The 20,948-nt window shown below is 40.1% G+C and overlaps 3 protein-coding genes across 3 annotated transcripts in view; 1 reads left to right on the top strand and 2 right to left on the bottom strand.

Annotated features, from left to right (window-relative positions):
- TDP2 (tyrosyl-DNA phosphodiesterase 2) overlaps positions 1-1,155 on the bottom strand; it is a gene marked incomplete at its 5' end in the record, with an annotated part of 9,697 nt that extends 8,542 nt beyond the window's left edge. The window contains 1 exon segment of the mRNA XM_080609691.1: positions 1,146-1,155. Coding sequence (XP_080465817.1) covers positions 1,146-1,155 — 10 coding nt within the window.
- Positions 1,156-3,770: 2,615 nt separating this feature from the next.
- Positions 3,771-6,627, top strand: ACOT13 (acyl-CoA thioesterase 13). Its single transcript, XM_080611467.1, has 2 exons — positions 3,771-4,159; positions 6,398-6,627. Exons 1-2 carry the CDS (start codon positions 3,975-3,977, stop codon positions 6,549-6,551), a joined length of 339 nt encoding a protein of 112 aa, XP_080467593.1. The 5' UTR covers positions 3,771-3,974; the 3' UTR covers positions 6,552-6,627.
- A 6,960-nt stretch (positions 6,628-13,587) lies between these two features.
- Positions 13,588-20,790, bottom strand: LOC308217358 (uncharacterized protein C6orf62 homolog). Its single transcript, XM_080610382.1, has 5 exons — positions 19,216-20,790; positions 17,093-17,269; positions 16,379-16,501; positions 15,398-15,532; positions 13,588-14,891 (listed from the first exon to the last, which is right to left on the bottom strand). The coding sequence occupies exons 1-5, from the start codon at positions 19,342-19,344 to the stop codon at positions 14,766-14,768; spliced, it is 690 nt and encodes a 229-aa protein (XP_080466508.1). The 5' UTR covers positions 19,345-20,790; the 3' UTR covers positions 13,588-14,765.
- Between the last annotated feature and the right edge of the window lie 158 nt (positions 20,791-20,948).

The raw sequence follows: 20,948 nt of genomic DNA, 5'->3' as shown, positions 1-20,948 counted from the left end.
GAATCTTAAAAAAAACACCTTCCTCCAACCCCTTCCTTCTTCCTGGGCTCCACTTCACACCCAAATTCTCTATCTCCTCCCTGCCAGCAGCACATGGTAACAGGGAATGGGGGTTGTGGGCAGTTCATCACACGTTGTCTCTGCTGCTCCTTCCTCTTCACATTCTTACCCTGCTCCAGTGTGGGGTCCGTCCCACAGCAGACAGTCCTCCATGAACTTCTCCAAAGCGAGTCCTTCCCACAAGCTGCAGTTCTTCACGAAGTGCTCCAGTGTGGGTCCCTTCCATGGGTGCATCCTTCAGGAACAGACTGCTCCAGTGTGGGTCCCTTCCATGGGTGCATCCTTCAGGAACAGACTGCTCCAGTGTGGGTCCCTTCCATGGGTGCATCCTTCAGGAACAGACTGCTCCAGTGTGGGTCCCTTCCATGGGTGCATCCTTCAGGAACAGACTGCTCCAGTGTGGGTCCCTTCCATGGGTGCATCCTTCAGGAACAGACTGCTCCAGTGTGGTTCCCTTCCATGGGTGCATCCTTCAGGAACAGACTGCTCCAGTGTGGGTCCCTTCCATGGGTGCATCCTTCAGGAACACACTGCGCCAGTGTGGGTCCCTTCCATGGGTGCATCCTTCAGGAACAGACTGCTCCAGTGTGGGTCCCTTCCATGGGTGCATCCTTCAGGAACACACTGCGCCAGTATGGGTCTCCCACATGGCCACAGGTCTTGCCAGGACCCTGCTGCAGTGCGGTCTTCCCACAGGGTCACAGCCTCTTTCAGGCATCCACCTTCTCCGGTGTGGGGTCCTCCATAGCCTGCAGGCGTAGATCTGCTCCACCACTGACCTCCATGGGCTGCAGGGGCACAGCTGCTTCACCATGGTCTGCACCATGGGCTGCAGGGGAATCTCTGCTCCGGTGCCTGGATCACCTCCTGCCCTCCTGCACTGACCTGGGTGTCTGCAGGGCTGTTGCTCTCACATGTTCTCACTCCAGGGTCTGGCTAAGCTGCTGTGACCTAGCAGGGCAGTAGCTCCTCAGGCTGTGCCTCAAGCAGGCGGCAGCATGACGGACAGTGCCCTTGAGGCACACAGGCCAGGCCACTGGAGCTGGAGGAGGCTGAGGGCTGTGGTGTGTTAGCTGAACCCTGACCTGGTGTCATGGCTGTGGGCACTTCAGGAGAGCAGTGGTGAAGGCCTGGATTCAAGATCTCTAAATGGGGTCATGCAGCCATGGTGGTAACACATGAAAGCACAATTGTTATTCAGTAACTTTTAAAATACAACAGCTACCTTCCAGTACCTCTCTAAGGATTCTACTGAATAACCTGCTGTGACTTATTAAGTAACCAGTATTCTTCCCTTCATAGTACGTGTGACCAAGCTAACTTCCAGGACCGTGCAAGTATGAAATAAATTATTATTCTACTCTGTTTAAAAATTAAACATAGCTTGTTACAACATCTCACAGCTTACCTTGAAGTCAAACTGAAAGCACAAGCATCTCACTGTTCTGTGAGGTTCCACAAAAGGCCCAGTATGAAGAAATGTATTTGACTGGTATGGCTCTATTGTAATGCTACATTATGATCAAAAACGTTGAAATTACTGTGTTGTCCTAAAATCTGTAGCATGCAGTAATGTAGCTTCTGTGTCGGGTGATCCCATGAAGCAGTTTCATTAAATTTTGCAACACTAGAATTCTCCATTTAATTTCCTATTTATTTGTGTGATTGTGACATAAAGGGATGTAATAAATATATCTAAGAAAACCAACCAGGTCAAAATGTACACATTTTGCAACACTGAAGCATTGCTTTCATTGACAGCTTCATGGTCTCATGCATTTAATAGAAGGTAACTGTTTGCAGAGGAACTCTTCCTGTCTTGTTTCCCCAAGACGTTTTGGTCTTGTATATAAAGCTTAAGCAGCTCATTTATTTATAAAGAGTCAAAGTAGTTCTTAGTCACCTCTTCACTGTGATAATTTACTCTCCTTTACCTTAAAACTTTACCACTCTACTAAATGGAGAGCAAATGCAGTATTTCAGCTCATAATGGCAACTGTTTGGAAGTGAGCCTTAGGAGACTGGCTTCGTAAGACAGGCTTGCTCTGAAATACTTTTAGACCTTTTCTGCAATTTCCTAGAATTATGATGCTATGAACAAAATCATAACAACAATACAAATACAGTTTTGTTTGAATTTAAACTAATTGCCTTTTTTTTTTTTTTTCTGGGAGATATCTGAAGCTTTTTTTTCTGTAATTAAATGACTCAAGATTTTTCCTGTTCTGGATAAGACAGATTCCAGTCTGAAACTTTCCAGCTCCAGTAACAGACTTAGTTTCTGGTTTCATTCCAATGTGACATCCACACAGGGCTTAACGACTGTGGGTTTTAAAGCCCCTTCTCCAAGGAAGTAGTGCATCGCAGTAGTAGCTGGGAGCTGAAGCAGCATACTGTTCATGGAGACAGAGGCGTGGGAAGACGAGCACAGGAGGGCTGTGAGAAGTAGAGACCAGCAGTTCTAGCTGTGTAAGTCCTGGAAGCATTCATACATAGAACTATTTTTGTCAAGGAGAGCAGGCAGCTAGTGCCAGATCAGAGCAATGACAAATGAAACCAGATGTTTTCCTTGCCTTGCCGATGGATTGGAGCGCTCCCTGATGGTACTGGAAGCCATCTGCTCCCAGTGTCAAGCATCAGTGAAGTCTTCATTAGATCTGTCAGAAACGTAGACCTTCAGTCTGTGCAGCATAGCATGCCTGGTTTAGGATTTAGGACTTCTGTTGATCAAGGTGCTATTTCTGTACTAGGACACTGCCTCAGTGATTTCCTTCCCCTCTGCTTAATTCCAGCTTTTTGCATTCATAGACAGACTGTGTCCTACATCCTCATTTATCTTAGTATCATTTCTCTGCAAAATTTGAATAAATTTTGGCCTTTCATAAAGGAACATTGACTGAAACTGAGCACTTACACTGCATCATAAATAAGGAATAGCAAAATGAGAGACATTTAAATCTTAATTCCATGTAAGATTAAAAATATTTGAGTCAACTCAGCTGATGCAGTATGGAAACGTAACTTTTAAAAAAAAGTGTAAAAAATCAGTAGGAATTATAATAAATATGCCCATATTTCACTTGTGACAGTCTACAGGTACTTCGAAGTCTTAGTTGTAGATGTAAATGTATATACTGAACTTACCTCAGTTTTGCATCTGCTTTCAGATTTTGATCATATTTCGGATTTTGACTATAATGCTACTAACTGAATCACAGTAACTTTGTGGTCTCAAAAATCCAGCTGCTTGTGTTGGTTACAGTGGGAAGCATGGTGCCTTAGATGTACTGTAATTTTCTATTTAATACTTATGGGCTGGAATAAAAGTTTATACATAAATCATGGTGCTGTAATACAGCATGATACAACCTCGGATACTTCTGACAAGGAATATGAATTTCAGTTCAGGGAGACCAATCTGATTAGCATTTTCAGTGCTCCTGTCAAAATACTGATTTTTACTGAGGTTGCTCTGGTAGAATGATTATTAATGAATTACTGTCAGTCTTGTTTCCATTTAGTGAGCTAACAAATATGCTTTCACGAGTATGGTACACACAGAGCAGTTTTGTGTTCCCTCTAATCTGGCTTTTCAGTCACAGATTAAAGCAAAAGGAAAACTGAAGAATAATGTCTCCTAAGCAGCTCTTGAGAGCATAGCAAGTATTGAAGCTTTGTTAAGCTGTCAGTTTAAATATTTATCTGCACTAGAAAGGCATTTGTTTTCTAAGGCAACAGTCTTGTGCTCAAAATTTATGGAAATACCTAATATGACAGTTTAATTACTGTATTTTCCACCTTCTGTCTCATGAGTCCAGAGTTAAACAAGATTTACCTTCAGTTTGATTCAGGGCACTATTGGGTGTTGGTACTATTGTCAGTAAGCTTTTTTTATTCTTGTTTTGCTTATACAGATGAAACTTCTTTCTGCAACTCCTGGAAAAATTGTTTGTGAAATGAAAGTAGAGGAAGAGCACACAAACAGAGGTGGCACATTACATGGAGGTTTGACAGCCACACTTGTGGATGTGGTGTCAACAGCAGCGTTGCTGTACACAGAAAGAGCAGTGCCCGGGGTCAGTGTGGACATGAACATCACGTAGGTATCAGCCACGATATTTACCAGAACATACTAACTTTTCATCCCCTAACACGGTATTGAGTCCATTGTACATCATTTCTGTGCTGTAGTACTCACTTCAAAAAAAAAAAAAAAAAAAAAAAAGGTGTTTTCTGTGATTTTAGAAGTCTTGTTTTGATAAATTAAGGGGAGGTTGTATTTGGAGACATTGCCATTTGGTTGTAAAATTAGAGCTGGACTTTAAGCTTTTATTTGTTACATACATTTAAGAGACGGTGCCCATTCTTTCATAGAATGTAAAGGGATGTTGATGTGTGGTGAATTTTAGTCTTAAGAAATTGGCTCAAATTCCGTCTTCACTTGTAAAGATATGTCAGAGTATCCTCAAATACCAGGATCTGGGGTAAGCAGCTTTCTGTAAGCCCTTTTTTAATATTACTGAATAAAATATAAAAACAGGGAAAATATTAAAACAGGAAACAGTTTAGCTCTGTTGAATGCCCACATAGAGAGCAAATTACAGATTGGATCAGAATTTCTCAGTGGAGGAAGATTCCTTTGCACTAGGTCATTTAAAGGTAGTTTTATACTGAGAATAGTTCTTTCTGTAATGCAAATTTAAAAGCATAATGTCTTTAAAAAAGCTCTAAAACCTTTTCTGCTCATGCTGTTACAGCTTGTCAGCTTTGATTCATTACTTTTAATGAAGAAATTAAGACTAATTGGAAGTAAAGCAATCCTACTTGGAATAACTAACACAGAGCATTAAAAATCTTGGGAAAATATCCCATCATCAAAACTTAAAAAGAACATGTAAGCTTTAAAAATGTCTGGGGAGCAATCTGTATCTTTACCAGGTTCCCTCCTTTCCCCCACCCATCTCAGCATCTTCTGATTTCTCCACTGGATGGGTGGGACTGGAGTGTCTATTTAAGCTTTATACTGCCACTGTGATGACTAGGAACTTACTGGAAATGAAAACCTGAAATTCTATGATTCTGGGATTTTTTCCCTACAGTAGTATAACAAGAGGCCAACACACGAATTATTTATATTATCAAGTATGCCTACCCAATTACAGAAGGGCTAACATCTTAAGATAATGCTGTCTCTGGAGGTGATCCAAAATGACTGAGTAGCATAACCTTTTGGAAACATTATGTCAAGCAATATTAATAGATTTGTTTAACCCAGACTACTGCTTTACTTGAACAACTGAGATATTGCATATTGAATATTGCTATAATACAACTTTTTCCTTTTGGGGAAGGAGCTTTTTAAAACATTGACACAAGGGAGATATATCAGTAATGGAAAGAACAGAGACACGGAAGCTTTTTGTTTGTTTGGGGCTTTTTTGTTGCTTTTTTTTAAATCACAAGAGGATCAGCAGCAGCTTCTGAGAATGAAACGACTGAAACCATACCCCCTGTCAATTAATGGGGCTTGTGCTACACCAGTATTAGGCGTGACTGACAATACTTTTGGCATGGTGTCATGGATAAAAATGGACTGGTTGATGAAAGTAATCTCAATAAGATTTATATCCAGCAATTACACATCTTCCTCTGTAATTCTAACATTTGAATATTGTTCCTTTACCTCAGATCATGGTTGAATCATATTCATCCTAATTCTTTCCAGGCTATTTGTAGGGGAGTTTCTTCCTATTCCCTGGAGAGGTTGTCTTAAAAGCACACCCTTCTACTCATGAAAATAAAACCGAAGAGTTATCTAATAAATGGAAACAGCATCAAACCTGGGAAGTTTTGAAAGCCTCCCAGATTTCCATTACTTTTCTCTTATCATGGTGTGGGAAGCAGTTAACCTGTGCTTGGGTTCCATAACAGAAATGACCTTCTGGAGTCTCTGTAATAGAGACATTTTGCAGCTGAACCAGCCAGACTAGTTTAGAAAAGCTATAGGGAGCTAGCAGTGGCTGCAATAGGACTTGGAGCTGACCTTCCAACTGAGGTCTTTGGTACCTGTTTATTTCTGCTCCAAAATGGACTCTTCCTCAGAGTCAAGCCAATGGGTTTCTTTAAGTCCTCTATTTTATCAGAGAATTCTTAGACTGAATTACCACTGCAGTACTTAGAGGACTTTAAGAAGTGTGGATTTGCAAGCAGGTGGTTATGATGTGTCTTTATTACTCTCTTTTGTTAATTCCCTTCGTGGTAATCTGAAAACACAGGAATAATCTTGGATTTGTGCTCTATAAAGCCTCTTACCTGTTCCTTTTGCTCTTCCTTGAAGATATACTTCTGCTGCTAAGATGGGAGAAGAGATACTGATTACAGCTCAGATTTTGAAGCAAGGAAGAAATCTTGCATTTGCCACCGTGGATTTAACAAATAAGGCAACAGGAAAATTAATTGCACAAGGTAGACATACAAAGTATCTAGGATAAGAAAATAATTTAAAAAATAATAATGTTGGGCATAAGAATCCCACATAGAATTATTTTTCTCATTATGCAATAAGACATTTGCACAAAGTTGTGTTAATCTATATGAAGTGAATTTGTCTCACTCATAATAAACGAACAAATTTCTTAATTACTACTAGAGTGGCTACAAGCCTAAAATTAGTGCCTATTTTGAGATGAACAACAGAGTGTGATAGCATGGGAATGCATCTGGCTTTTTTGGGTCAAGATAGCAGAAGGAACAAGCCTTTGGAGCAGCCATATGGTTTATCAGCATGACAGTGTTTTAGAAGATCTGTTTTCCTTGCCTGTGGTGTGGTCGTGTGATAAAGTAACCCTGTCTTCAGGCCCGTCACAGTCACAATCAAAAAACACTATATATGCTTACAAACTAAACTACTCATTGTGTAAGATGGTAGTAGTACAGAGTTCCTGTAACAGAGTGTGAAAATGGTTTGAGAGTGTAAAGCAGGGTAATACAAAATGTGATTTACTGGTGCTGTAACAAATTCAAAAGTATTAAATAAAGCTTTCTGAAACTACCTTTTTAAAGATTATTTAATAGTTTTGTAATCTTTTTGCACTGAGTAAAAGCTTGCCAGCATGGGGTGGTTGAGAGAGTGTGTGGTAGAACCCTTGTACGCAAATTCACCTGAGATGTCATCATCCCCCTGTGGTTTCTGAATGTGAAAATGCAGTTACGTCACTGGGGCTTTTGACCTTTAACTACCTGAGTTCTGGCTATATTTGTTTAAATATCATCAGTTCAGAGACATATCAAAATAAACTGGGTGAGCCTTTCGTCAGGCTAAGGCTGTAGATTGCCTGACCTGGATTGAATGTGGTACAGTTAAGCTGCTGTTCTTCAACTGAAAACTTGTCTCCTCATGCACTATTGTGGACAGGTTAAACCACTTTCTTCAAACTGATTACAAACGATCCTTGGCAGGGCTATCACACTGCGATAAAAATGGTGATGCTGTGTATGCAGTGCAGGTTTGCATAAACCATGACCTTAGTTTTTAGTCTCTTGTGGAAGATCTGAAAAAGTTAACCTACACTAGTAAAGGGCATGTGGAATTCTTATTGTCATTGTTGACAAAAAGTCAAGTTGACTCATTGTCTTCAGTGCTTTGAATTTTGTTATCAAATGTGCAGGCTTTTTATGCATTCCTAAACCTAAGAAATAATTTCCCATGAGTTAAGCGACCTGTTCATGCAGACTCACTTTCAGCATGAAGTTGAACAAGATTACCAGTATATCAGAGTTTCCAGAAGTCTTTTCAAACAAGTGATACAGCTGATAACCTTTAATGGAAGCTCTCTAAAGAAATACCTACAGTGGGCTCAGGCTATCAGCATGTGTTTTAGCTGCGAGTTTGTAAGTTATTTGTGGTATATACATTCTCACCAAGGCTTTTTCTCTGAGGCTGCCCTCAGAAGCTTATGTGCATTATATGCCTGTGGGTAGCTGAACTAATAGCAGCATCCTCTCTCCAGCAGTGCATCTGTAATTATTTTTCCCCAGTATTTGCACTCATGCTTAAAATCAGCTCTCAGTCCTATTTATAGAAACACAGTGCTTTGCTAAAGCAGTTTTCTGAAGACTGCAGGAGCAACTTATTGCAGGAGCAATCTTTTCTGCTTAGCAGAATGATATGCTTCACTCTATTAAATGGTCTCTCACTTTACAGCTTCCTCTGCCTGGAGCTCTATTATGAGTCTTAAACATCTCCAGCTCCTCTACAATTACTAGGATGAGCAGACAGAGAAGATCTGTCATAGCATGTGGACACACCAAGTGGTTTAGCAATTGCTGTTCTAGTTGTTTTCCTATTAACATGTTCTGCCATCTGCAGTCATCTTTTTTCTCATTCTTAAATTTACTGGCCGCCTTCTTCCGTAGGTTACCCATGTAGTAGAGTGCAAGGAAATGGAAGTGAGGATTAAAAATGCTCCCCCAGCTACTACAAACCCCACAGGGACATGAGGGGTTTTGTCTAATATCTGAAATAAAAGGCAGAGGGTGAGAACGATGGAGGTGACAAATTCAATATGTGCCAAAAGATTGAATGCTCTCAGCTCCGTGTGCTGGGGCTGCTCTGTCCTTGTGTGACTGTCCCACTGCAACTTCACACGACTTCCCTCAATCAAAGCTGGCTGCCTTGGGAGCCTACCGTAGCTAAGTGGTCCCATTCTATCACTGAGCATTCATCATATCTACATAATTACAATTGAAAAGCATCCAGGCAAATTAAGAGCAGCAAACCTCAACAGGGAAACAGTATCCTCCTGTTCCCTTTCAAGCCTGGCAAGGATTGTCGCAGGCTGAGAGGAAACGGAGAACAACCCCTTCCTGAAGTAACAAGTGAATTCTCTTTTCCCTTGTAACAGACTATTCAGTACAGTGTTTTAGTGCTGCCTAATTAATAAGAGGGACATCATTATTATTCAGGACAGTTATTTTAAAATGGTTCATTGAACTGATTATTTTAAGACAACCTTGCCTGTTACTCCTTCACCAGCAGCAGCATGTTGACCTAATTTATTTCACAATGTAACTTAGGCTTGGAGATGATCGTAGAAGGAACTGTCGCCACTGAGCTTGCATAGCTTTGGGAGTAAACTGTCAATCATCAAGCTTAATGTTTGGAATTATTCTTTACTGATTTCACCCTAACCTACATGTTGAAAAATCTGTATCTTACCTTAGCTGAGTCTTGAAGTAAGGGAAAAAATTACTGTTCTAAGGACAAATGGTAGATAGCTCCACCTGGCATCAGAACAAATAATCTCCTGCGGAGCTGACCTGGTTCTATCACTGCAGATTGAGGCATAATTCCCTTACAAGCAAGCAAATAAAGTGGCTTGATGAGACAATCTTGTGTGTCTTACACCAGGTTATATATCCAATAACTGACAGACATCTGTAAGCTCCATATCTTACAGCTGCAAATGACACCGTCTCTTCTATATTGCGCTCTGGTTTTTTCTCCTAGTATTCTTATTTTTTTAACATACCAAACATCTTCACTGTACTCCTTGATGCCTAGAGTTCTGTCCTAATGGAAGGCCACACTTTTCACATAGTGATATGTGATGTGGTGACACAGTTTGCGTCTCTGTGAAAGTAACTGTAGCTTCTCAAATCATGCAACATACGGGTCAGCCAAGTGTTCCACGCTGGTTTCACTATTGCATAAGTGCATTCAGACAGACACCCAGGTACTTGCACCAGGGTACAACTGTGCAATACAGAGCCCTTGAGACAACGAGGAATTGCGGCAGAATTGTTCCCATTGGAATTTAAAACCAAGAGTCCAGATACAGGACAAACACACATCACAGATTTAAGGTGCTGTGAGGAGGGATTTAGTCATTAAGTATTCCAGCTCTAGGGAGAACTAGGCCGTTAAGTAACTGTTCTGAACAGCAGTTTAATTCTGTTCAGCTTCATTGACTGGCTCTGAGCCACTTCCACGGCATATGGAAGAATTTCCAACTGCATTTTATCACTAACCCTTTTAGAATTCTCTATCTGCAGAATCCATTTGAACAGCAGAGACTCCCAAAAGCTCTCCCTTACCTCAGTGGCCGTGGGAATGAAGAAAAACATTAATTCCTATTTTGTTACTCAAGTGCTCAGGAACAAGGTGATGACAGTTACTACTTTGATTCTGTAACACATGCACTGAATGACTGCTGTTGCCAGATCCCCTGGTCCCAAGCTGCCTCAGTTGTGGGACACTGCAGCATAAGCAGTTCTCACCTAAACCAGAGCAAATTACCTGCAAGCTCTAATCAAACAAGACACATTGGCTGTCCTCCAGAAAACAAACAAACCAACTAACTTTTGTTCACCAAACCAGTGCCTCGGGGCTGTGCCACTGTAGTGGCATCCAATCTTTGATTTGTTTTGCTTGGAAGCAGTAGCTGCTTGGGTAGATTTCAAGAGTGCAGAAAAGCAGCTTGTAGAGTGGGTGCTCTAGCATGAAGTAATTGTGCTCAAATTAAGGGACCTTTCCATATGTAAATCCTTTCCAAGCAGAAGTAGGTCATAGATATCTTCAGCCCTAAAAAGCATTTCAGTCAGCCATGCAGAAGAGAAATTATGCTCACCACTTTGCTTGCCTCAGCTAACATGTAGAGCTGATGCACCCTTCCACCACATCCAGATTGTCTCATCAGCTTCATGATGAACTGCCGTGCATCCGTCAGGAAGCAGCACCTACTGCTCTGGATGGAACTGCCATTTCTTCCTCAGCATTCCTGACAGTAAGAATGAAAGCCAAACCCTACATAGAAATATCCTTTCTGTGTGCTACCAATCCTAAGGGACAATAACACTGTCTTTATGGTTAGGGAGAGTGGTTTACATGTAAAGATTATCCAAATGAAAAATTCCACTAAAGGAGTTCCAGAATAAACACCGCTCAGGCTAGTACCATTCTTCAAACACCCATGCTAAACTGTTCCCCTTTCGTAAGACATTGTTAAAACCCTTTATCTCACTGCTTCATTTCAGAAAGCTGTTCCAGAATCCATAAGCTTATGCTGCTTCCAAGTTTGCTGCTGCAGTTAAGTGCAAAACTGAAAAGGGAGAAGCTTTTCCAGGCTAATAAAAGAAAATGGCAGTTAAGTGAACTCACAGCACGTATCTGCTTAATGCATGTAAATGTAGTCTAGTAATTCTTGGCTCTAACAGCTACCCTGCTAGCGGCAGGAATCTTAATGTAGTCTCAAATGAAGCCTGTAACAGCGCATTAGAGTAATCTCACACTTAAGGAGCAAAAAAAAACCCTTAAGTGACCATTCTCAGCCCCTAGAGATCCAGATGTAACAGGAGATGGTGTTCATTAACTGTGAGTAACTGAATGAGTTTGCATGTGATGAGCACTAGAAAACACAATGTTCTCCCAGCAGCAAAACAGACACAGGCAGGGACAGACGCCTGCAGAGCTCTCAAGCCAGAAGTATGCACAAGCAACAGGAATCTATGGCACTTGTAGGTTTGAAAATAATTTTAAAGCTAATACATTATGCCTTAACACATCAACAAAGAGATGCAGTCACTCACAAGGACCAGAGCACCTACCTGTAGTGAAGACTGATCCGTATTTACAAACAACAAAAAAAGCAGAGGATCAAGTATGTCTTTCAGAGATATGTTTTTAGAAGTCTGGAAAATTGAAACTAGCAAAATTACCATCTTTCCACCAGCTTTGTTTCCAATAGGCTTAACATTCTGATATGAAAAAAGAAACTAATAATCAACTTGTAGCAAGGGATCAGTACCTTCATCTAAAGCTTTCAATGCTCAAAGGTCAGTAGTAGTTTTGAGTAACCGATTTCTTTTTGCAAGAGAAACACACATATCCCCAATGTGTTTCTAGTACCTGATCTATCAACACAGCAATTTTAGTGTAACAAAATAGCTTTTGAGAAGCGACCTGTGCTGAGACATACGACAAAGGGCATCAACTACAAACTGGCTACAGACCTATTACACTTGGGCAATGCTTGTACAAGCAGTTCTATCCATCCTGCTGTATTTTTGATACCACTTGTGCAGCTTAAGATGTCTGATAAATGAAACTATACAGCCATGTACAGGCTATGACACTTAAGACATTTCTCCTCGTTATCTGGAAAGCACCTGACACAAGCTTCCCATCAACAGACGCTTTTTTTCAATGCAAGGTTTAATGGGCCACTGCCTACTTCATTTTGCTGCCTCTAAGTTTATCCTGTTGGCACTTGCCAAGTTGACATGACAAATCCTCAAGCAATAAATAGCCTGGCAAAACTCCCATATTCAGGTGAGATAGGGCGTATTTCAATTATTGCTATTAGCATATCCGAAGGAGCCACAACAGCAGGTAGCAACCAGAATTGTCTTATAAAAGAGCTCTGTTTCTTCACAAACAGTTCCACTGAACCAACTGATCTGGTTTAGTCACAAACGGCTTCGTGAACAGTAGTTTCGTGAGAGAAAACCTAGGCTCTGAAGAAAGCCTACCAAAAAGGCACTAAGCTGATACCAAGAGGGCCTGAAACCAAAAGCTAGGTATTGTGAATTGCTCCCGTTCACTTCTGAAGGGCATTTTGCTGAAGTAACTGAATAGAAGAATATTCTGAGATTGAACTAAAAGCTCCAGTGAGAAAGAGTGGGACAATTTCAGGCTTAATCTCTTCCTTCAGAAGTCATCCTGCTTACATGGAGAAAAAGATACCTTTCAAAGATGCAAATCTTACCATCGCTAACACACAGAAAGCATTTATATGCAGCCATTCAGGCCAACACCTCAAGGCTGCTAAGAGAAATCAGAATGAAGAAAATTCCTAATGCAGGAACTACTGTCATTTCCTTTGCTAACCAAGATAACTACAGCCATATTCTCACTGCTGTGAAATGATGTCCAAAATGACACATTAAGAAACAGAGGGATTGTACTTGGAAAGCAAAATCCAAACTCATGAAACTTGAACATACAGGACCTTACAAACCCTATCTTGAGCTTCATGTGAACACTTGGTATTAAGTCTTACAGGCCATTCAAAGAAGGGAAATCTTAAGTACTATTATAGCAGGTATGTTGATGACTAAATATTCCAGAAAGCCTACACATTCTGTGAAGCAGCATTTTCAAGACATTTCTTTGTGATTTAAGGTACTTAGAGTGAAGTTGCAGCTTTCAGGTGGTGTTTTTTCTAGAGTGCTCCAGTTTAACCTGGAGGACTTTATGACCAAAGAACTAGAAATATCCACAATATTATAGTACAATAGTATGTCAGTGGTATGTTTGACATATCATTATACAATAGTATGCTAGTGATTATGTTTGACAGCTACTTTTCAAAACAAACATTTCACCCACATATGTAAGAACACCTCTGCCACCAATCTTTGTTAATACCATTTTAAAGTCTGTGTATTTTCACTGTTTGCATTGGGTGATACTGTCAAGATGCAAGACTACTAAAGTTCCATTCACAGGATTTCCATAAACACAACCAGTCATCTTTCATCTAATTTATTTAAGTTCCCATTTTTTTCCAATTCCAAATAAAAGCTAAATACAAGTTTTAAACAGGTAAGCACTAGTTTTATCCAAAGGGAGCAGGCTTATGCAGTTTTACTCCAGTAAAGTACTCAACCCTTAAGCAGAGCCTTCTTTGTCATCAAAACTATACAGTAGTCTTCCTTTTATCATTGCACAATCTTAAAATGTTCTGTCAGAACCAACTTTTGACACTCCAAACACTATTTTACATTGTTTTATAACATCTATTCCAAAAAAAAAAAAAAAGAAAACAAAAATCAAAACAAAAACCTCGATGGTTTTTCCGTAAGAAATGTTTTAGAAACCAGTATTTCCTGCACAGTTCACCTGCACGTTTACAAGTCTCAACTCTCAAGAAAAAATAATCCTCTACCAACATTGTTTCTGCAGCTATTATTTTACTTTATTTTTAGCTGCTTTAGCAACTTCAGACTCCAGGTCTGCCTCATCCATACAAATGCACTCAACTTGAAAGAATACTTCATACAGTTATACAGCAACTTGGGGAAAGAGATCCAAAACAAAAGTGCCAGTAAACTTAGACATGGCCCAGCAAAATAAAAGAGGCAAGAAGTGCCTACACAGTAAATGAGATGCCTTCTTTTTTTCAAGACAGATTTCTTTCCCACATTTACTTCCTATTATAATAGCCACTTTTCTGTTCATTAAAAAGATTGATAGTGCTCTTTGATACAATCATTAACAGCAAAGCTGTAAGGCTTTTATACCCGTTACATTCACTTCTCACCCTCCGAATACTGACGGTTAACATTACAGATGTTAGGGGGCATGACCAGCACAAATGGGAACACCACCACAAATGATCACCTTGTGCTTTCAGATACATTTGTTTCAGTGTACAGTCCCTTCACATTTTAGCAAGATGCTGATGCAGTGCAGAAGGTGCAGAGCATCCTCTCTTTCACAAGGTCCATGCAGAAAACATCTAAAAAAAATTGTAAAGTTCTGAGATACAAATGATAAAAATAATCCAGGATGATCAAGGTTCACAATGCATAGTGTTCTGAACATGAGTCCATTTTTCTTCTAAATTCTGAAAGAATAAAGTGGTGAGGAAAGTGAAAATCCACTGCTGCATTCTGTGATCTTCCCCATTTTGCTGGCCAGAACCTTACTCTGGCATGTAAGGACGGAGGTGATCCTCTATGGTACCAACTGTCCAGTGAGTGAGCTGCTCCTGTGGCAGGTACAGGCAGATGCTGCATAACTTGAAGATTGTAGCTTTGTTTTTTGGAGTCTAAAGGCAAAAAAAAAAAAAAAAATAATCTATTAAACATGAAAGTTAACTCAAGACTAACTGGCAGATGCCCGGCAAACCCAATCCTCAGCTTGCCTCTGGTTGTGGAAGAACAATACAGACATTTAAAATCCACTGTTTCACTTGCATGAACAGCCTGAACTCACTATTAGGCTGACATCTACTACCTAAAGTATTTTCACTATTCTGTTCATTCTTCACTTGAATAATTTCTACATTATCACCCAAGTTAAGCCAATTTTTTTTTTCCAAACCACTGTTAAACCTATTTTACACCTTAATTTTTAATACAAACCCCTTAAATTAATTGTGTGAATGCATCTGTGGCTCACAGCTTGGTTTTGTACATATTAATCCTATTTATAGCACAGGTTTCCTCTGAGACTGTTGAAATTCAAGCATGAATGCATGAGCAACTTTTCTACCTCAGTATTTTGCAGCAAGATCACTGATGTTCCCCAGAAGAAAAAGCATTTTGCGATTACCTGCAAGTGCTGTCTGTCAATGAAGAGAAACACTGACTGGTTAGGGTTGTTGACAACAATTCCAGTCTTGTCCTTTCGGCTCAGAACATGCAGAAACTGTTTTTCATAGTCACCGTGATGAAATTCAAACTTGACCTGCATTGTGTGAATGAGGGGAATAAAGCATTTAAGAAACTAAAGCTCACATTTAACCAACTGATTTCCTCCCATCTGGAGCTTTACAACCACTTTTGTTTCTTTCCTTCTCTCGTCTATGAAAAGCAGAAATTGGGGGCCACAGAAATGACAGCACACTTGACTCTTGGCACAATTTAAGAATTCCTAAGTTTCATTCTGCCAACACTGACATCAGTCATTGCAATGACGTACTAACAATTCAAAGGTACAACTTCAACTGCATTTACAAAACTGGATTTAGCTTGTTGTGGCAGAATATCCTAGTGCATCAGTAATAACAGCACATTGCTTCAAACTACTACTGCAGAACTGGCACGGAAAATACATATAACACTGTTCAAAAATCTGAATGCAAAAAGCTAAATTCAGCTACTGAAAAAAAATTAGTCTAAAATGTTTGAAATTTATTTCAAGGTAAAATCATACTGCAAGAATTCCATCCATCTCAGATTCCCTTTAATAAAATACAGTAACTTGGGATACTCTGAAAACCTTAATGACACCATCATATTTAGACAAAGATTCAACTGTACTAAAAGCCACATACTAACATGATCCATGCACCTGCAAACACGCCATTTGCAAAGGTCCTTCAGTCACATAAACTTTGGAAGTGCTAAAAAAACAGTGCATAAAGATAGGAAACAGAATTTGGCATTCAAAACACTGACTGCTTCATAAACAGAGAACACACTTTAGCATCTACAAAAGATGCATAACTTGCCAACGAATTGGTTAAGAAGAAAGTACTTATTCTCCCCTCCAAGTGCAAGTTACTGAACGAAGTTAAACAAAAATAATTACCTGAACAGGCCTAAAGGGTTCATCGGATCCCTTCCACCGAGAAAACAGGAGACAGACTATCTTCTCAATATCATTACGAGGCCAAAGAATGAAGTCCATCTCCTGGGTACAGCCAATCACATCCTGTAAGTAGCAAAGTTCTGTACTTAGATTCCCTCCATTAGTAAAAAATACAGATCAGCAGCTTATCTACACAAGCACACAACTGAAAGGTGGTATTTATTACCATATTTGTGTAATGCTCCAGTTGTATTACTCATAGCCCAACTAAAAGTCTTCCTTATCTTCCACTGAAATTTAGTATCAGTATCCAGTTAACATAAATTCCCTTTTAAGGAACTTTTAAGAAAACATTAGCAAAGACAATCTTCCAATATTTGTAACGAAAAACCATTTAGCTCTGCAGCAAGAGCTGTTGCAAGAATTAACACTATACCTAAAGAACAAGGATGGCAAGAAGATATAATTCCCTAGGCATAGTTGAATGAGACAGATGAAGGGTGAAGCTTGAGCACTATGTATTTAAACAGATCTTAAGAATACATATGCTGTTACCCTTCAAAACAGACCCCATAAACACAAGCCCACAAAATCCTCATGCAGCAAAAGAGGAAAAAAAAAAAAAAAAAAAAAGGCAGGATTAGCCTTAAGAGCCACAAAGAGCAGCACAATATTGAAAACTAAAACTCAGCCAAGTGTAAACAGGAACTTTACCCTGCGCATAGACTGGTAGCGGGGTGCATGAAGCTGTACTACATCCTTCTGCAGAAGCTCTAAGGAACTTTCCAAAGAATAGCTGGAATCCCGCACACCTTTCAGGATATTTTCTTCATAATTATTGGTCATGACTGGTATCACTTCAGACACTTCAAAAAGCGCTGACTTTTTCTTCTGAAAGAAGCACAGGTTACATGAAGATTATAATCCTTTCTATGCAACTATAGTAACAGTTTGTCAGGATTTGTTATTTTCTGTTAGCATTCACATCTGAAGTACACATCATGTCAATTAGGACTTTGACACAAACAACACTAAAACATACATGCAAAATTTTAGAAATTAAACAGAATCAGTGCAACAACTTTCATAAAAAAAGATTAACATGTTTTTTGTAGCCTCCAAAGCTGCATATTTACATGACAATCTTGCATACAGTAAAGCTGTATCTGAACATGAATAGAACTGCCCTTTTATCATGTAAATACATTACTTCAGGCTGACCAAGACTCCTCTGCAAATCAAGCAACACTTTTTTTCCCCTTTGCAATACTCTGAAGCTGGCCTTTTATGAAAAGGGAAGTCTTTCAAAGCCACACCTGGTAACTGTGTGATCAAGGTCCAATCTGAAGTTAGCTGTAAGTCATAACCTTAGGAGGATTATTTTGATTTGCTAAGCAACTTTTATAGTCACTACAAATATCTCAGTCTCTCTCAAGCAAGACCAAAACATTATCAGGGAATTTGGAAGAACAGTTTCTGCTGCACACAAAGTTGCTTAAAGTCGTGTATTTGCTTCTAACAGATATACAGCATCTGCTATAGCTTACAGCTCATGAGAAGTCTTGACCTATTTAAGAACTACATGACAGGCAAAGCCTATTTTATCAAATAACCCCCCAAGCCCCTGGCCAGAACATACGTAATGGGCAACTACGTGACAACCAAGCTAGGCTGAGCTGAACTCCTACTTGAAGCAAACTGGCACTGATGGACATCTTCAGTTCACTATAAGCAAGTTCTGTAGGATTTAGAACAGGCATCTGCAACTAATTTCTACAAAGCAACCAGAAAGTACTACTAATGCTCCAGCTGAAACCATTACTAATTTACTAACCAAACTAATTATTACTACTGCTTTAACATTTACATTTCTTTCTATTTCTGTGACAGTACCAGGAAATTACATCCCACTATATTCATCTGTTTGCAGTAGAACTGAAGAACAAAAGCAAACTGGACTCAAGAATTAAGTAAACTTTTCAATTAAAGTTCAGAGAACAATCTTCACTAAAAAGCACACAGCTATTAAAGCAAATGCAAAAACTATACATTTGAAGGGATTAAACAATTTCAGTGCTCATCTACATGAACTTCGCACATTATAAACTCTGTTACCATTTGCTTCTATCTTCACTTCCTCATCATTTTTTTCAGCACATTCTCTTACTACAAACACCTACTTTTCTTCACCATCTGTGGACAGAAACTCTCCTACAACTGTGGGTCTATAGTTAGCTTTAGAAGTATCACCAGGCTCTCCACCCTGGCCCACACACACAGCATTCAGCAGCAGCAAAAACAGCCAAACAAGGACTTCCTCTTTTGCTTCCCTGCTCCCTTTCAAAATGGTAGCAGCAGCTTCACATATGCCTGCACATTTGGGCCATTTCAATATTGCATTTCGCAACTTCTCCCTTCAACTGCCAGGTCCTCCCTTCTGCTTTAACCAGATAAATGCAGTTACTTTAGCAATTGAAAAAAACAGATCTCCCTTTTCAACTCAACTGTTCATAGCCAGCAATTACACAATTCAGACTCCAGTTCGGCTCAATACAATATTAACTTTGAAAAACATTTACCCAATTCAGAAATTATCAAGTAATCATTTAACGGGGCACTGGCACCTCTACATTCCAAACCTACAAATACGTGAAAAGCCAAAATGACAAACATAAGCTAAATAAATATGGTGATTAAAAAAGAAATTACAAAAATAAAATGGAATCTATTAAGGATAAACCATAAACTGCAATCGGGCAGCAAGACTTTACACAGCATAGTTAATAACCATCACAACAGACAACACAGCACGAAAGAAAAGATTAAAACTAAGTTACCTTGTCTTTGAACACAAAGGCAATGTACATCTTGAAGTCAAACTGGTCAGCTAAAGATTCTTTTTTCTTTCTAAGCTGAGCACGAAGTCTGTTCAGAGCTTGTTTCTTCCGGGAGTTTGGGTCCCCCATTTTGTAACACAGGTGGTACTAAAGCCTTTGGAAACTGTCGCTAAACTATGGGCACCTTTTCGTAAGACTCAAGTACAACAGAAACAAGTCGTTTGATTCCTGCTAATATGACTAAACAGACAAAACGCTAATGTAACCCAAAACCGCACCTCAGGCAATATTTTACGAAAATGGCCTTTCGGAGGGGTCAAGGAACAAAGTAAGTAGTTGTCCAGCCATGGCTGGAGAAGGGATTTTACAATAAACCAAGAAGAAAAACCCCTAAGAATTTTGAAGACAAAAAAAATTTAACAGTTTAGCTGCAGGAATAAGTGGTAAGAAAAAATAAAAAAAGAACCAACAAACGTTATCACAATTTATGTGTACAACAAAAAGCAACTGGCACAAGCCCAATCCATGGGGAGGGAGGTACTTTTGCTCTGCTTAAAAAAGAAAAAAAAAAGTGAAGCTGAAATTACAAATTGCGTTTTACCCCAACCAGATCCATGACTCTGATTATTATTATTCTCAGCCTTCCACTACTGCTATGTTGCCCGCCTTATTTTTTTTTCCCCCCTTCAGAATTATTACACTTGGTGGAGAGCAGAGAAAAGGGTGCAAAGGACGAGTGCACATCCTAGGAGGTACATTTCTCTGCCAACAACAAAATCAACTACAGACAACACAGTGATGGCTTGCAGGGGAGCAAAGAGAAAAAACAGCGGACTCATTTCTAACTTCATCCTGCTCATCATCAGGCACATCACTGACCTGCGGCTACTGCTGCCAAAGAGAAGAGGGATCATGATGGCCATAGATGAGGGCGGGCAGGGGTTTAAGAGACACTATTATCTCACCTAGAGACTAGAACTCAAATTAGTGCCCCAAACCCAGGCTCCTTACCAGTGGGAGAACCCTACATTCCCCAGCACCTCACACACTTCCTGGGCTGCTGATCCCCCTGGTATCCTTCTCTCTCAGCTGCTGCTGCGCTCAACAGCGAGCACGGTTAGCCGAGGCTGTGCATGGCCAACGCTTCTCTCTTCTCCTTAGGCCTCTCCCTATACAGAGTGCAGAGGCTGCAGCAGCAGGCCGGCGGCCCGTGCCCAGGGCAGCGGGACACCCCGCAGGAGGACGGTGTCTCCCCTCTCACTTCATGGTCACGGCTTGGGAAACATGGGAGAGTTTTGCTCCTGCTTTTCTCACAACACAGGTTTTTGGTGTTAAATTTTTGAGAGGCTTAAAAAAATAAAAAATTGCAACTCTATGTTGCAATTTTAAACCTCTAAAGTACCCTCCCCCAAAAAAGTAAAACCCCAATTATCAGGTTATTTTCCTCCTCTCTCCAGACATTTTTTCCCCACCCCTGGTGTTTGATTAGTCGGGGTTAATAAGTTTCTAGATTAAGAAATTCGTCGGACCAAGTTAAGAAAAGGGCGGAAAAGTATTCCCCCCTCCTCCTTTCGTGAGGAAAGGAAAAAAGGAAAACAAAACCAAAAAAGCAACCCCTCCCAAAACTTCTCCCCCCCCACTTAGGCAAGAGACTGAGACTCAGATAAGAGACCGAGCCCGTGGCCCGCTCGCTACCCGCAGCCGGCGGGCGCAGGAGGAGCAGTGGAGGCGGC

Source organism: Psittacula echo (assembly GCF_963264785.1).
Source record: "Psittacula echo genome assembly, chromosome: 2".
Classification (NCBI taxonomy): Eukaryota; Metazoa; Chordata; class Aves; order Psittaciformes; family Psittacidae; genus Psittacula; species Psittacula echo.
The sequence above is the reverse complement of the archived record's forward strand: the minus strand, read 5'-3'. Positions and strand labels throughout refer to the sequence as shown.